Here is a 13,933-nt window from a genome sequence, read left to right as displayed (position 1 = left end):
TTTTTAAATGTTTTCACTAGAAGCATGAAATTAACATTTGCTCTCCTGTAGGTACCTCCCTGTTGTCCACACAGAAGAGGCACGTGCCTATCTCACACATGTGCACACACAAACACACACCCGCAAGGGAAGAAAACCTAATAATCTAAAAGTACTCCAGGCGATCACGGCTGTCAGAATGTTAATCTTCTTCTAATGGCGGGCAGGAAGCGCGGGGGGGTTGTTTTACTTTTCAATCTTAGGGTAAAGTGAATATGAGGCAGGACTGCAGGAGGAGACGATGAGTGTTCATCATGCAACACAGATACAACAGTAATAAAACCACCCGTTCAGGGCTGGCCTGTTGGCCTGACGGCGACGCACATTATGTTGCCATGCAGGAGACTCAGAGTTCAAACCTCAATCGTGGTTTTTCATGCCCCAGATCAGAAAAGAAGCGAAGAAACACTGTAGATTGTGCCTTCAAATCCGAGGAAGGGAATACTTATGTTATCGCCATCGCTATTTCTGCTGGAAGGTGTGAACGTAGTTCTTTGAGAGTAAGTCTGGCTCCTTTCTGAAGTGATGCTACTCTGTCACTGGACCATGTTCAAAGAGGAGAAAAAGCGCTACACCTCGTACGGCAGAAGCAAATAACAGGAGGACAAGACAGCATGTAAAGAGTCATGTGAAAAAAGGAAGGAAACATCCATCAACAAAATCACCCTCGGTCTGGAAAGGGTCTGGTACACTGCATGTTGAGGGGATAACATGTGAGTGGCAACCCCCAAGAATGAAGACCATGATCCTCAGCAGTATCACACCCCACGGAGGCAGCCGGCAAGATGTTCCTCAATGAATTTCTAGTCTGGACTTAATATTATGCCCCTGACCCAGAAGGGGCAGACACTACTGTGGTTAACACCGTAACGGCCACAGTGGCTGTGCCAAAGTAGCCTAAGGTTTGATGGAAGCCTCTGTTTTCATCGATAGCTCTGGGCAACCAGGGTAGTACCAGGAAATTCTCACCTTGAACCAATTCAAGTTGGTGATCTAGAGTTAAGAGGCCCCAGGATCTGGAAGGCATCATTCTTGGAAGTTGCCCACTCTACTTTTGCCCCTAATTGAATAAAATAACAACAAAAAACTGGATATCAATTGGGCACACAACACAGATTGTAATTCATTTATTAATTAAATTTAAAAATGCTTTGAATAAAAACTTAACGGTAACAATCATTTAAAGGTCAATTATTTACTTTCTCCAATAGATGGAAACCAGTTACTTTTCTTGTTTTCTTCTCCAGGACAATGAATCAAGGCCATGGTGCTTAAACACAAGCGTATTTCTTTCATGTCATACTACTCTCCAAATCAGAGTCCATCACTCCACTTCAGTTACTCTGGAAAATTGAAAAATGAATATATAATTGCGATGCATGTCTATTTTCTATGCCTTAACAAGTTGATGTATTTTAAAAATTGAAAATTGTTTCAGATATATGGTATCTAAAAATAAAGAAAAATTATTTAATCTTAGATTTGCAAAGGTCACAGACATAAACTAGACAATCCATTAGCCTCTTTAGCTGCAGTAAGCAAAAGGCCGATGCCAAATGGAAATATAAATCAACAAAATCTGATAATCTCCGTTTGCTGGGTTAGCTGAGAACAAGTCAAGAGATGCTGATTTTTCCAAAGCAAAAGACATTGATCCTAGAATAATAAGCTATCACTTTCATTTTAGATTGACACCATTCATTTAATGTAAGGAAATTAAACACGTGATCAGGTGTTAAGTGAAAGAGGAAATGGGACTGTGGTCCCAAGAGGGCAGCGGGTACCTCACTCACCAAAAGGCAGACACACCACGGGCATTGTGGCCTGTCAGTAGGAAGAGCCCACCACACAGACATTTGGGAAAAACCCAACAAACTCTGAACGCTAAAATGAGCAAAATTAAGGGAATTCAAAGCTGGCTATAGTTTTCATGTGCTGTGAAAATACAAAATCTGCTGTCTGTACAATGGTGCCCAAACAGTCGTATCTTAAGGGAAATTAATCAAGGAAGAGGCACTCAAGGCTCTCCTACTGGTTTTCTGAAAATGGGGAAGACTTTAGTTTCTTCATACAACTACAGAAGAATGACACCACAGTAGGAAAAGGAGAAAAACAATGAAATTTAAAAAAAAAAACAAACACAAAAAACCAACAACAGAACACGAGAATGCAAACACGGACAAACCATGCCACACTTTCAGGTTATCAGTTCTGTTTTAAATGTCATTTAATGTTCTCCTTCTAATCCTGTTTTTTCAGGAGTGCAGTGGTTAGCAGAGCATGCATTCTGTGTAATAAAGGCTGTGACACAAACTTACAAAAGTGGGGTCATTCTGTGGCTGCTTACTGAACACAGTCCCAGCACTGTTTTAAACTTAGTTCGCCAAACACAACTGGCGTGTTTTTAATCTTATGCAAAAATTAATTGCACTCAGGGGAATATAGCCTCTTGAGTTAAATGCTGCATTTTGCTGTAGAGGTGAGCACGTAGGTCACAGACTTTAGAACAGTAAAACTGAAAGCAGGCTATTTACATGATCAAGTAATGACTATAAATATCAAAGGTATGAAGAAAGTTTCGATAAAATGAAAACATAATTATTCAAATGTTAACAGAACTCAAATATCAGAATATGCCAAGGTAAAATTAAAACGAATGCTTACAGTACTCAATATCTCATACTTAATTAGCTTTAAGAACAAGTAAATATAGGTCTTTGAAACAGTCATTGAAAATTAAGAATTATTAGCCCAGAGTCCCCCCTTCAAAAGGCTGGAGTAACTAAACATCTCTCTCTTTCTCACTCCTCTCCCAAAAGGTTAGAACCCAATTCTTGTTTGGAAAAGCAGAGATATTAAGTCTCCACGGGCTAAATGCAACAAAATCACCAAACAGGAGCACAAAAGAAACCCTGTCAAGATGATAAAGATTTGGGCCAAATTATCTAAGTGCCTTACAAAGAGCATTTAAAGTTTCAGTCATGAGACACTGCATCTGAAAAATGTTTGTTTATTTTTTAAAGCAGTTATTTCTTTTTGTTATGAGCAATATGACTGGAGAGTCTGATTAGTGATACCCTACAGCTTTTATATTATTAGTTTTGCAACTTGTAGCAGAGTAAATAAGTTTTATAAACCGAGAAATGTAGGCTTTTATGATTTGACAGTGTCCCTTAAAAAAAACAAAAACAAAACCACACTTTCAAGAAGCAATTTTACTTCTTTTCAATGTCCATATTTTTAACCAAGCTATAATTGCAGGTGCATTTTATACTTACCATCGTTCATCATCCCTTTTGATTCTTTAAATGCTAAGAATTAGTAACAAGCCAAGCAGTTAGTAAGATTCCACAATTAGAAATCATTTCTAGACAAACAAATATGCAGTAATAGCATGCCAAGTTAATTTTAAGATTACCATTTGATTACAAAAGCTTTCCTGGGGGTTACACCCACAGGCTCCACGAAGGAGACAAAATCATTGGGAATAGAGACCTAGATCTGGGGAGAAGTGAGATACTTCGGTCTCACTCCATGATGACAGCCTGCATCTGCCTGAAATTTATGATTAACAGTGGAAACGAACTGAGATCCTTCTCTACTGGGGGTGTTACATTTCCTCTTGGCCAATTAAAAAGGCAAGAGAGTCCCCCCACCCAAAATCACGTGACTCGAGAGACACAGAACAGGGCGTTTTTCTCTCAGAGGAGACAACACTACAATAGTGATACTCTTAATTCTTGATGGATAATCAAGAAAAGAGCAGTCAGGCAATTAAAAAAGGCAGACACCAGATTCTCCTCAAGGCACAGAGAGCACTCTAACTGCTTTGGGGGCTAATTCAGTTTATGATGATCTGGTAATAGATCAAGAAGAACACATAAATTTGTAATAGCCACATACCATTAAGAGGTTCCTCTACAGCTTTCTGGAAAATATTTAAAATATATTTACATAAAATAGAATTTATTTCATGTTCTTTCATACTGTAATTTATATATGCTAACATTTAAACTGTATATAAACAGTGAATCCTACAGCCAAAAGACCAAGTAAGGCAATGAAGGCTAGGAAGACAAAGCTTGCCAAGTTTAGCTAACAGTCTGATAATAACACAATCATTCTCTTAATACTTTCCGTGCAGAACTTCCCAGCCCACCCTACCTCTCTCTGTTCAAGAAATCCTAACTAAAAAAAAAAGAAGAAAGAAATCCTAACTACAGCAACACCAACACAGATAGCAACATAATAAACAATACAATTAAGCCAGACAGGAGAGCAATCATTTTCAAGTCATGCAAATAGAACTGGGTCACAGGAAAGACAAGTGTTAGGACTGAAGAGTCTAATGGCCAAATTGTCTTTAACAGAGGCACTTTGAAAGCTTCTAGCTGTTTGGGATCTGTGTGGCTGTGGTACCAATCTTTTCAGAGTGAATACGTGGGGCGAGGCGCACCCCCACTCCCCTCGCCTCTCCGGAATGTCTGTGGAGGCTTATCAGCTTTACGGGCATGTTGAGTCACCCCTTCCTGCCACAGACAGGACAGTCTCGCTTTTGGCATCTCAGACAGAGCTATTACTAATCCTTAATCCTTTTTAGGAAGATGGATACAATATAGTCCTTTCCAGATCTTATTTCCATAAAATAGTACCTGTCCCTGTCACCGTGATGAAAAAATGGCTTTTTCCATCCCCCACCATTTAGCCCTTTCAGTTTACCTCCTAAATTGCTCCTTTTCTTGGAATTTTCTCAGGTAGCTTATGATACAGAAAAACTACAGTGCAATTTGGAGGAAGAATAATGCTTATAAAATGGGGGGAAAAGGGAAATGAATCAATTCAGAACAGCTATTTTTTGGCCACATTTCCATTTATTTTATAGATTATTGTTTTTAATGAAATCAATTTAATACGAACTTCTCTCCCTCATTTTTAAGCCTGAACTATCATTCTGTATGTGCACTTCAAATGTGTACAACAGGTGAGGCAATATATTGGAACTGGATTCTTTCAGCAGATAATGACCACTATTCAGACACACAAACTTTCCAGTTCTGGGCATGAGAAGACAGCACAATCTTAAGGAATCATTTATTCTAACCCATTGCCAGTAAACGACCAAGTTTTAAACTAGATTGGATCCATCCACGCAAAGGTCACAGAGTGACTTTGTACGTGTGTGCTAAGTCGCTTCAGTTGTGTCCGACTATTTGTGACCCTGTGGACTGCAGCCCGCCAGGCTCCTCGGTCCATGGGATTCTCCAGGCAAGAATGCTGGAGTGGCTTGCCATGCCCTCTTCCAGGGGATCTTCCCGACCCAGGGATCAAACCCGCGTCTCTTGTGTCTCCTTCATTGGCAGGTGGGTTCTTTACCGCCAGTGCCACCGGGGAAACCCTGAGATAACTTCAGCGTTCTCTTAATTTGATGTCATGGTGAAGGGTGAGCCGTGGGGTTCAATATCTCAATTACCATTCCTCAGACTAACCCATCAAGCATCACACCCAATTCATTTAAGAAATTTTAACTTACCTTAGGAGGTTGTATAGTCCTATGATTGGAAGCTGATGACATTAAAAAATAAGAAGATTAATTTAATAAGTGAAAGAAATTAAGGCAATATTATGTTTAATTTTAAGATAAAACATTCAGGGCTAAACCTAAACGTGTCAGAAACTCCACTGAGAGAGTTTCGCTTTGATAGACTAAGGGCAGAACAGTCTTAATCATATGCACTGACAGAAAAAAACGATGCAAATAACCCACCCCAATCACATAACAAACACAAACACACTCTCATTTGTACATGCCACAGGGCTCTCGAAATCAGTCACTTGTTACACTTCGTGGTGGAAAAACAGTCATCTACTCACCCCCGCTGTAGGCTCTGCACCCCTCCCTGCTCAACCCAGCTGGAACGGGGAATTGCCCACCCTCAGCTCACTGCTGTTGCTACTGCAGCCTTTACCCCTTTTTTTCTTCTTCCATCTTTCCAGTTTTCAAAGCTCCAGCTAGCTCACAAACTAAAGAAAGTATCAGAGCCCTCTGAGTTTAGACTTATTTGAGGCCAGCTGGTTTTAGCTACAGTCAAGCCCATCTCTGTCTGCATTCCTTCTTAGCTTTTCCCGTCACCCTTCACTGCCTCTCAGTGGCTTGGTTAATGAAGATGAAGAAATAAGGGCATGAAGAAAGTGACAAGAGAATGGCTCTCACTGCAAGGGGAAGAAGAGAAAGGTTCCTTATAAAAACCAAGTGAGAAGGCCCAGGAGCAGCTAAAACTGGTCTTAAAAACAGAATCAGAGTCCTACAGACACAAAAGCATCAAGGAGCAACACCCTGTGGGTCATTCTGGGGGAAGAGGATGCTACCGGATGGTCCATTCCACTGATCTCTGGACTGGATGATGGCACTGGATTTACTCATGAGCAGACTGAGGCAGGCCCCTAGAACGGCTCTGGTCTTCTGTGCTTCTCTATGCCTCCTCTACCAAGCTTCCAAAGCTGATGGGAAATGGGGGTGAGGCCTGAGCCAAGGGAAGCCTGTCTACCGACAAGTCAGAAGCTTGGTAAGACCTGCTCCAAAAAGGGAAAAGGGCAACTGACTGGCCTGCAAAGTTTCTTTCCCACTGGAACCTGGAGAGGAGAAGAAAGACGATGAGAAAGCTGGTGAAGGGCAAGCAAGGTGAAAAGGAGACAGAACGTAAGCAAGGAGAAGCTCAAAGCTTAGAGCCAAAGGTAAGAAAACAGACCAGTGAGAAGACATGAATAGGCTCAAAAAAACAAAAACAAAACGTTAATGAGAGGATGAGCTATCTGGCTAGCAGGTAAAGAACCGAAGAGAGAGAATGTAAGTAAACTGGCAGGAGGGCATCCGCTAACTCCTGCTACTGAGAGGGCCCGCCATGACTCATAGACTTTAGAGATGTGTTGGATTCTTCCAATTCCTAAACCGCGTAGTTGTTCCACTCTCTGTGAGGATCAGTTATGTATCTGCTTTCACGAGATTCCGATCTCTGTTAGTGCCATGTGTGGTTTTAAAGTAAATCTCTTTTACTGGAGGCATTTGAAAGTGGTTCGGTCCTTGAGACCAAACAAGAAGAAATCTCTTTTTAAAGTATTATGGAATAAAATGTGTTGGGAATATGGGTAATCACAATGAGCAACCTCTGAAATAAACCAAGCAGAATTATAGAACTTTATTTGGGACAATCATGGTAGTTAAATGTATATACAACTTACTTCAACTAAACCATGCCTGGGGTTCTATCAAGGAAAAGAGAACTTAACAGCAATGTAATGTAAAGGGTCAGAAGTAAGATTTTAAAGCTATATTTTTGAGCTCATAAATTGTTAGAATTAGTATTAAGAACTGCCAAGCCACTCTCTTAATAGTCTTAAAAAAGTGGGAAGAAGTTTCTGAATTTCTAATTCTTAGGTCCAAGGAGCATCACATTTGGCTAGCCCATTCTGAAACAAAGAGCTCTACAAAGAACACTGATTCAAAGGGCAGCAATCAGCTGTGATCCCTCTAATATAAGACCAAACAACGCAGAAGTGAATTTTGCTTGAGTTAATCCTCTCTAATAGGCATATGACCTACGTGACTAAAGAATGACTGTGATTTGTCTGCCGTTGCTATGGGCCTAAGGCATGACAGCCATGTATGCATGTATATATGTGAGTGTGTGTGTGTGTGTATAAATCACAAGCCGTAAGCATTTCATGTAAGCTCACTTGCAATGCTTCTTCTCTATCAAAAACACTTGACACAAGAAGTAAATGTATTTCCAGGTTTTGGATTTTCAGGAACAACTTTATCTTTTGATACCAGATTCACCTCTCCCCAACAATGGGCAAGAAAATATCACTGAATTTTACATATCTATTCTGTGTCTTTCTAATATATGTGAGATGTGGTCAATATGGTTCCTGACTGCTAGGAGGTTGATTTGTATCAAAACATGACTATATTCCCTTATACAGAACTAAATAGTAATGGCTTAAGAAAATTAACAAGTAATGACCCTTATTAAGAATGAACATAAGCACCCTACATAGGTAATACACCCAACTTCACTGAGTTTAGTTAGGTCTTTTTAATCTTCGATATTTTCTCATATTGTTATTGTTCTCAACCCTTATTTCATTTTATGAAACAAATGTTTCAGTACAAACTCCAACACAGTTAAAAAATAACATAGAAAATGAAATTTAAAACCCTTCTCTTTAAGTAATATTTAAGGCTACAAATTTAAATTGGGAAATAATGAAAATAATGAAAGTTAAATCTCTCACAGGGACATAAACAGCTTGGATTTAAAAGTCAAGACACATTTTTTAGACTTTTACAAAATAGAGCATCAACAACAAGTAAAAGTTACACTGAAAGCATTTACAATTTTTACTTCCTGATACAAATGCTCAAATTTGCAACCTTAAATGTTATATATACTCATATTTACATATTCAGTTATATATGAAAAACACATCAACTTTTCTAGTCTACCACATTATCTAAAGAGCTACTTTCCTGTACCTTTTCTCTTCTTGCCCTTCAACTGACCAAAGGCATTTCTCTGAACTGTGGTATCAGACAAGTTGATTTGAAAGGTTAATTTAGAAAAGTTTCAAAATGTAAATAAAACCTAACTTAATTCTTCACTTACATATACTTACAAAACTACCATAAAGAAACAAACAGTTTGAGGAACTCCCTAGGAATTCAGTTTCACTTTGAACTTAATGTGAGAGTAACACGTTTGTAATGATAATGGTTTCACAGGCTTCTCAGGGCTGGGGTGGTGAAAAAGCGGAGAGAGCAATGTCAAGTGGGGAGCAGCTAGAAGATGCCTATTTCCACTGAGTCAGCATCTCCAGACCTGCCGGTCGTCAGACAGGGAAGGCGAGAGGGAGCATGGGAATAAAAGGGGGAGAAATCCAGATAATGAGGGGGAAAAAAGAACAAAGAGCTGACCACCAGGCAAAGACACCAAATACTACGTCAGCTGCATGGGTACTGCAGGTCACATATGCTCTCAAGTATTAACAGGGAGCAGCATCATTAGCAGAGTCATCTTCAAGGACCAGACAAGTGGTGATTAAAAGACCCAACAAAAATAGAATCTGTATCAACATTCATAATGTGATGCTCATGATGCCTACCAAACGGATGCCATTCTGCTGCAGAAGTCTTGTGTTTTATGGTTTGAACTAAGGGAATGTCATTAAGGAAATGACTCTGACTTAAGAATACATAAAGATAGGGAAATTTTAGTTAAGTATTTTAACTGCTTAATAAGCATTAATTAAAGGGGGGCAAAACATATATAACAGAAATGAATTCAGTGACTAGTCAGTGAAAGTTGAAGTTCATAAATAAAGGCAAAATTTCTTTGACAGTACTATTCAAGTCATATGGGAAATTATTTGACTATAACAATTCAAATTTATGTTAATTTTTAGAAACATACGTTCACCTAAAGCAAAGCAAAAAAAGTGATGTTTTTGCTCCATTAATTTCTAACTTTTGATTTCTTGACAAATGTTTAAGAGTCTGCCTTAAAAAACAGACATCCTTTATTTAAAGCAAAAAGTGAAAGTGAAGTCGCTCAGTCGTGCCTGACTCTTTGTGACCCATGGACTGTAGCCTGCACCAGGCTTCTCCATCCATTGGATTTTCCAGGCAAGAGTACTGGAGTGGGTTGCCACTTCCTTCTCCGGGGGATCTTCCTGACTCAGGGATCGAACCCAGGTCTCCTACGTTGCAGGCAGACGCTTTGCTCTTGGAGCCGCCAGGGAAGCTTAAAGGGAGACTAATATAAACCGGGGACTTCCCTAGTGGCCCAGTGGTAAAGCACCCGCCTGCCATTGCAGGAGACACAGGTTCGATCCCTGGGTCAGGAAGAGCCCCTGGAAAAGGAAATGACAACCCACTCCGATATTCTTGCCTGGAGAATGCCCATGGGCAGAGGAACCTGGAGGGCTGCGGTCCACAAGGTCACAAAGAGTTGGACACAACCGAGTGACTAAGCCCAAGACATAGCACAAATGATTTCAAACTAATTATTTAAAAATACAGCGGCATTTGCTGTGTTTTCTCATTTTTGGAATTACTCATGCATTTCTTTGGTCCTAGACAGTAAGAATCAACCAGAAGCATTATCCAGACTATATATTGGAAATTCCCAGTATAGGCTAACAAAAATAAGGCTGACTTACCAACACATTTCATATAAACTAATCCAAGTAATTCTGCTAGAGCTATAATACCCAAACCTGAAATCAGAAGAGGACCATGCACTGGGACACATTCTGCAAAAACAAATGAAGTTCTATATTAGAAATTCATATGAAATAATTGATTTTTTAAAAGAACTAGCAATGACAGTAATAATATTGAGTTTTAAGAAGTTAATCTTTTATTAAGAAACAAAAATTATCTACATTTGTTCATCACTATTAAGTCAGTCAATGAAATGACTTCAAATTATTAAAAGAAAAAATCCTTTGTCTGTATAATATGTACCTTATCACATCAAGACTAATGGGAAATAGTGTGTAAAGCCCAAGGCCCCAACCCACTGGATGGAGCCTAGTTATTTGAAAAGCTCTTTCACAGATAGAGGCAGAGCAGTCTGGCTGCTGAAAGAATCGACCTACAAGCCATACACAACCAGTATACTCATGGCGATGTGGAAAGTCGTGTGCAAGGATGTGGAGCAACAGGAACTTTCATCCATTGCTGGTGGTAATGCAAAATGGTATAGCCAGCTTGGAAGACAGTGTGGCAGTTTGCTGAAAAATTAAATATATTCTTAACATACAACCCAACAACAGCACTCCATTGGAGTTGAAACTTATGTCCACACAAAGACCTATGCATGGATGTTTAGACCAACTTTATTCTTAATTGCTCCAAGCTGGACACAACCAAGATGTCCTTCAATAAGTGAATGGATAAACAAACTGTAGTATGCAATACAATGGAATGTGATTCAGTGCTGGAAAGAAATGAGCTATCAAACCACAAAAAGACAGAGAAATCTTAAATGAATATTACTAAGTAAAAGAAGCTAATTGGAAAAGGCAACATACTATGGACACACTAAAAACACTGGTGGCTGCTAGGGTAATTTTTAGGGCAGTGAAACTTAACTGAATGATATAATACCTATGACTATGATCCATATCATTATACATATATCAAAATCATAGCATATACAACACTAAGAACGAACCCTCATATGCATTTGGGGTGATAAGACGTCAGTGTTGGTTCAATGACTATAACGCATTTACCACTCTGGTGGGGGATGTTGATCGTGGAAGAGGTTGCTATGGAGGTATGTGGGAACTCAGTATTTTCCACTCAAGTTTGCTGTGAACCTGAAGCTACTCTAAGAAAATGAAGTCTACAGGATACAAGAAAGAAGGAAAAGAAAGAGAACTCCGTCCAAGAGAAAGCCCTCCTAAGACAAACGGAGACCAGACGGCCGGGACTCTTACCTGAGACACAGAGGCTGAATCCGACCACAGACAGCACATAGCCCAGAATCTGAAGGATCAGTATGCTGATGGTGATGGAGGACATCCCCATAGCTGGGGGAGCAAAAGCGGGTTCAGAGTATTTAAAAAAGCAACCACTCCTACTTGTATTTTGTGCAATCAAGAATAATAGCCTGTGACCAAAGACTGCCTCTGGAGTTCTTGTCAGATGGTAAATTCTTTCCAGTGACCTATCTCCTATGTCTAGATCTGTAATTTTATAACAAATCAATACTTTTCCAATGTATAGCAGGCCAGAGACAGGCTCTAAGGCTGAGAGTCACATGGGTAACTAGAAAAAAATAGATTCTAATATTAACAAAAATGTTAGTGATTTACTCCTAAAATGCAGTTAAAATGATACCAATTACAGGTTGGATATCTACATGTTAAGATTTGCCATAACTAAAAAAAAAGCTACCCTTTCTTATTTATAATTCTATTTTCTAGAACTAGTTAAAACCTGAAATAAAAATACGATGATAATCATTAGGAAATTATATAGCATAACTTTAAAAATACACTGATATCAAATATACATAAAAATAATTTTTTACAAGATAACTGAATGCCTTGAAAACCCAAGCCAACTTTAAAATAATTCCATATGGGTAAAATATCACTAAGAATAGCCTGGGAAATCTTTTAACAAAGCAACTTCTATTGAGGTGTTAAAAAGATCATATAACAATATTTTAATCAAAAATGCTATTCTTTAAATGAAAAAGATGGGCAAAATCATTTCATCACAACAAATACTCACCTATCATAAATACACAGTAATGAAGTAATATTAAAATTACTGTGGGAAGTACAATTAAACCAAGTCCCGAAGCATTCTTTGTTGAATATTCACCTGTTAATAATTAAACATAATAGTTAATATTTTCCTACAAACCTCCTACTCTTACAAAACATTACTTAATGTATTAAATGTATTAATCTCTATACCACTCTTACAAACTACAAAAGGTTTAAAAATATTTCCCCCAAAACTTCACACAAAATAAATGACTGTTTTTTATTATTCTAGACCAAATTTAAGACATGTAAATATCGAATCATAAGTCTGATGATGTCAGATCTTGAGTTGGTTCTGCCTCCTTCTTAACTACTTCTCATTATTCCAATGAGAAACTCTGGGATCTCTTACCATGCCCTTCACTCGCTATACTCAGCCTGTCCCAAAGTCAAAGCAATTGTTCTTTAAGTTGTGTTCTGAATTACTCTCCTTCCTCCCCTTGTCAAAGTAGCGCTCAAAATTCTACAAGTCAGGCTTTAACAGTAAGTGAACCATGAACTTTCAGATGTTTAAGCTGGATTTAGAAAAGGCAGAGGAACCAGAGATCAAATTGCCAACATCTGTTGGATCATCGAAAAAGAAAGAGAGTTCCAGAAAAACATCTACTTCTGCTTCAGTGATTACACCAAAGCCTTTGACTGTGTGGATCACAATAAACTGTGGAAAATTCTTCAAGAAATGGGAGTATCAGACCATCTGACCTGTCTCCGGAGAAATCTATATGTAGATCAAGGAGCAACAGTTAGAACTGGACATGGAACAACATCCTGGTTCCAAATTAGGAAAAGATTACATCAAGGCTAAATATTGTCACCCTGATTATTCAACTTAAAGGCAGAGTTCAGCTCAATCGCTCAGTCATGTCAGACTCTTTGCGACCTCATGGACCATAGCACACCAGCCCTCCCTGTCCATCACCAACTCCCGGAGTCCACCCAAACCCATGTCCATTGAGTTGGTGATGCCATCCAACCATCTCATCCTCTGTCGTCCCCTTCTCCTGCCCTCAATCTTTCCCAGCATCAGGGTCTTTTCAAATGAGTCAGCTCTCTGCATCAGGTGGCGAAAGTATTGGAGTTTCAGCTTCAACATCAGTCCTTTCAATGAACACCCAGGATTGATCTCCTTCAGGATGGACTGGTTGGATCTCCTTGCAGTCCAAGGGACTCTCAAGAGTCTTCTCCAACACCACAGTTCAAAAGTGTCAATGCTTCGGTGCTCAGCTTTCTTTATAGTCCAACTCTCACATTCATACATGACTACTGGAAAAACCATAGCCTTGACTAGAAGGACCTTTGTTGGCAAAGTAATGTCTCTGCTTTTTAATATGCTGTCTAGGTTGGTCATAACTTTCCTTCCAAGGTGTAAGCATCTTTTAATTTCATGGCTGCAGTCACCATCTGCAGTGATTTTGGAGCCCAGAAAAATAAAGTCTCTCAGTGTTTCCACTGTTTCCCCATCTATTTGCCATGAAGTGATGGGACCAGATGCCATGATCTTAGTTTTCTGAATGTTGAGCTTTAAGCCAACTTTTTCACTCTCCTCTTTCAC

At 39.1% G+C, this 13,933-nt stretch overlaps 1 protein-coding gene across 2 annotated transcripts in view; it reads right to left on the bottom strand.

Moving 5' to 3' along the window:
- Positions 1-1,133: 1,133 nt before the first annotated feature.
- Positions 1,134-13,933, bottom strand: part of CD47 (CD47 molecule) — a 60,711-nt gene continuing 47,911 nt past the window's right edge. The window contains exons 5-10 of one of the 2 annotated variants that reach the window (XM_065913790.1): positions 12,344-12,436; positions 11,542-11,634; positions 10,255-10,347; positions 5,570-5,601; positions 3,943-3,967; positions 1,134-1,382 (exon numbers count right to left, since the gene is read on the bottom strand). In XM_065913790.1, the coding sequence (XP_065769862.1) occupies positions 1,378-1,382; positions 3,943-3,967; positions 5,570-5,601; positions 10,255-10,347; positions 11,542-11,634; positions 12,344-12,436 (341 nt within the window). In that variant the 3' untranslated portion in view covers positions 1,134-1,377. The other variant, XM_065913789.1, reaches the window with a different exon arrangement.

This window comes from Muntiacus reevesi, chromosome 21 (assembly GCF_963930625.1).
Source record: "Muntiacus reevesi chromosome 21, mMunRee1.1, whole genome shotgun sequence".
NCBI lineage: Eukaryota > Metazoa > Chordata > Mammalia > Artiodactyla > Cervidae > Muntiacus > Muntiacus reevesi.
This window is presented reverse-complemented; position numbering and strand designations above follow the sequence as displayed.